Source organism: Oryzias melastigma, linkage group LG4 (genome assembly GCF_002922805.2).
Source record: "Oryzias melastigma strain HK-1 linkage group LG4, ASM292280v2, whole genome shotgun sequence".
Taxonomy (NCBI): Eukaryota; Metazoa; Chordata; class Actinopteri; order Beloniformes; family Adrianichthyidae; genus Oryzias; species Oryzias melastigma.
Window position 1 is genome coordinate 13,449,840 of NC_050515.1, and position 3,471 is coordinate 13,453,310.

Here is a 3,471-nt window from a genome sequence, read left to right on the forward strand (position 1 = left end):
GTACACATAGCATTGCCCCAGCATTCAAATGTAAACATTTCACAAAGCAAAGCTCCTTTTCTAAAGATCAACAATCACCACCGTCAAGTACACAGTTACACTCTGAGATAAATATCGTCCTTTTATTAAAGGCTACTGAGTGACAACATCGAAATGTTTTCTTGGAGCTTTGCAGACTCTGTCCCAGCTCCACTGAAGGAAAGAGATGGAGATAAGTGAGGCTGCAGAAGACCCCTGCAGGCCAGCAAGGTGTAGGTCTCCAGAAATAAATGTAAGACTGGCACTCCCTCTAGTGGTCAACATGAAAACAACAAACAAAAGTGTTTGATTATTTTCTGTAAAATCCCCAACTGTGGTTGTTTTGATTTTTTGAATTAAGTAATTTAAAAAAAAAGCTTGAATTAATGTTTGGACTTATTTTTATTAAAATACAAAGTTTAAATGTTGGAGTAGTAGTTTTGCTGAGTCAAAGTAAAAAACGTGTCAAATTTACTTCTAAAAACAATCATTTAAAAAATACAGATTTTACTCTTACCAAAGCTTAAAATGTCAGTAAATAAGAAAAAAATAGACGAACACCTTCATGTCTTAGAGAAACAAGTGCAAATAAAAGAAAGATTCAAATAAGAAACCACAAGAAAAATATTAGGAGTATAAATAAAGTTAAGCATAAAATACAAAAGGGGTTTATACTCAATAAACTCCTGTTGTGAGAGTAAAATCTGTTTAATACAAGAGACTCTCAGCTCATATCTTTTTGCTTAGCTGTTGGACAGGAAAAGTTAGGAAAAAAAAGAAAAAAGAACGATGTTAGGATTTGTGATTTTGAATAGGAAACTTTTCAATGTGTATTTTAAAGAAACAAAATAGGACACTTCGTGCTTTGTTCAACCCAGGGTCTGTGCGAATTGGATGCATATCAACCCCTTGATGCTCTACAGTAGATGATTGTCTCTCTTAAGGAATACAAACCATGTCTAAACTCTGTTCCTTCAGGCTTTAGCTCTTTTGAGAGTATTTACAGCACTTTGACTCCGTTTTTCAGCCAGTGACCTTTTAATGAAGTATCTCCGGTCTGCGGTCCTCCCGCATGCTCTAGTCTGGGTGTTTGGTGGGTTCACCCGCCAGGCAAATTCCCTCTGCAACCCCAGTGGCAGGTGTAGGGGGGTTCTGGCTGCTGCCTCGGCGGAGGGGTCTTGGTGTGGGGATGACTGGGCACTCTCCCCTTTCATCTACCCCATCATCATCATCCACCTTACTGAAACATAAACACTCACCTGAGCACAGGTGTCAGCTCACCTTTGCACTAATAGTATGTATGACTGAATAAAATTCTTTGTGTGGGTTTGTATGATTGTGTGTAAACTGCAGTTGTATTGTGTACATTTTGACCAGTTTTTATGTAAATACTATTTTAGCCAACAGGTGTGTTTGTAACAACTGAGTGTGTGTAAACAGGCCCCACCCATTTATACCTGGCTGTTTTATGATGTTGCCCACCTCCTTTACCATCGTATACTTTCTCTAAATTCTCTAAATTCCCCTCTTTTAACTTTCCTTTACTTATTTTTGGCAGTGAAAGTCTTAAGTAATGTAAACACAATGCTGAAGTTACATTTAGGATAGTACTAGATGCAGCAAAATTTAGTTTTTACTTATTTTATTTTCCTTTTACACATGTAAACATTTGTGTTTCCGAAATGTATACAGTCAACATTTGAATATAAAGAGAAAAAATGCAGTCGATATGTTGCTTGTTTTTTTTTTTTGTCTGAGAATAGAAACTTGAGACAACACCTGTCTCTGAAAAAGGTAAATACAAAAGCAATAGTAGATGGTTCATTATTTTTTTCATGGGTAAATGGTAGAATTATTCAAAATGACATATCAAGAATATATATATATTTTTTAATGAAAATGGTTTTAAGTTATTGGAATTGACATAAAACTAATGTAAGATTACAATGTTTACAAAAACACATCCCTTATAAAGTGTTTAAAGGCTTTATGTTTGCTTAAAAAGGTTTCTGGATCCTTTTGTCAAAAGCTTTTGTTTTTCTTGTCTTTAGCCCAACTCCTGGCTGAAAAAAGTAGATACAAAATAACAATAGTAGATTTTTCACTGATATACTTTAGAACCTCTTATTCCTTTATGGTTTCTGTGGGTCAAGGTGAATTATTTCATAAAATTACATTTTTAGTTTGCAAGCTAAATATATACTTTTAAAATAAATATTTAGCTTAAAATTAAATATTTAGCGTGCTAACTGTTCAACAATAAAATCATTATTTTAAAGTTTTTTTGTTGTTGTTGTTATTTTTCCAAAAATGTCATGCATTGAAAAATGTGTATTTATTGACAAATGTGCAACGTTTGAATGTGTGATCAGTGTGCTGCAGTTGTGAGTCTTAGTCATTTCAAAGAGTTACAATGACAAGGAACAACCAGTGAGTGTGTTGGTGTTGGCTGACGTCTGTATGAGCAAATGCTAGAAATTACGAGCGGGCATGAACGCAGCAATAGTGAGTTGTAAATGAAAGGGCATAAGTGCAGAAATTCCATGCAGCCCCTGAATGCACCTCCTGCTGTGAATGTGAGTATAAATCCGCGGAATAAAGTCAGAATTAAATGTTTCAACTAAATCTGGGATGAATGTTTGTAGTAGCCACGTGGGGAGACGCTTAAAAGTCGTGATTGTGAGTTTGAGCCTCCCTGTCAGAGGTGATGAACAATGAATCACCTGACGAAGTGGCTCGTGGAAATGGCAGGTGTTCATTTGGAGCTCTGGTTTTAACCAAACTCATGTTGATTATTGATCTTTGTCTCCCTCAAAGCTAAACACACAATCACGTTTCCATCTTCAGTTTGGTTTCACTTTCCTTTTCCCTGGAAAAAGTTAGACTTTTTTGTATTTTTATTATTATTCATTTTAAAGACATCCAGGGCATGTATTTGATTAATCATAATGGTATTTTTTACCAGTGAATCACATACATTTAAATTTATTGTTTGTACATAACAAAATCCAACTTAGGCTCATTTTTGTACATGTACATTTGATGGTTTTAGTAAATTATATAAATTGTTAACTAAAATTATGTTTTCTCTCTTAGTTTGATTAGATTTACAATTTCATTTGACTACATTAAGTTAAGTTTCACTTTCCTATTCCGAGGAAAGGCCAGCCTTATTTTCTCTGTGTGGTTTTTCTCCTGCAGAGACAACACCCAGTCTGTACACGAGCTGCTACATGTACAGCAAATTATGGACAAAACAAAAGAAAAATCCAAAATAAAGCCCAGGTAGGTCTTGATTCTCTGATTATTGTGCATGTAGAGGTGATTGTTAGTGACTTTTTTTTAACTCTATTAACTTTTTGTGTATCTATGCCTTTGAATAAGTTAAACACAGAAAACACTTTTTAAATAAAGAAATTCAATGTGTGTGTGTGTGTTTTTTTTTTTTTTTTT

The 3,471-nt window shown here is 34.5% G+C and overlaps 1 protein-coding gene across 4 annotated transcripts in view; it reads left to right on the top strand.

Annotated features, from left to right (window-relative positions):
- The first annotated feature begins 2,480 nt into the window (after positions 1–2,480).
- ifi44g (interferon induced protein 44g) overlaps positions 2,481–3,471 on the top strand; it is a 6,438-nt gene continuing 5,447 nt past the window's right edge. For 2 of the 4 annotated variants that reach the window (XM_024279024.2, XM_036211545.1), the window contains exons 1-2: positions 2,738–2,896; positions 3,220–3,303. In XM_024279024.2, the coding sequence (XP_024134792.1) occupies positions 3,266–3,303 (38 nt within the window). In that variant the 5' untranslated portion in view covers positions 2,738–2,896; positions 3,220–3,265. The other 2 variants (XM_036211543.1, XM_036211544.1) reach the window with 2 other exon arrangements.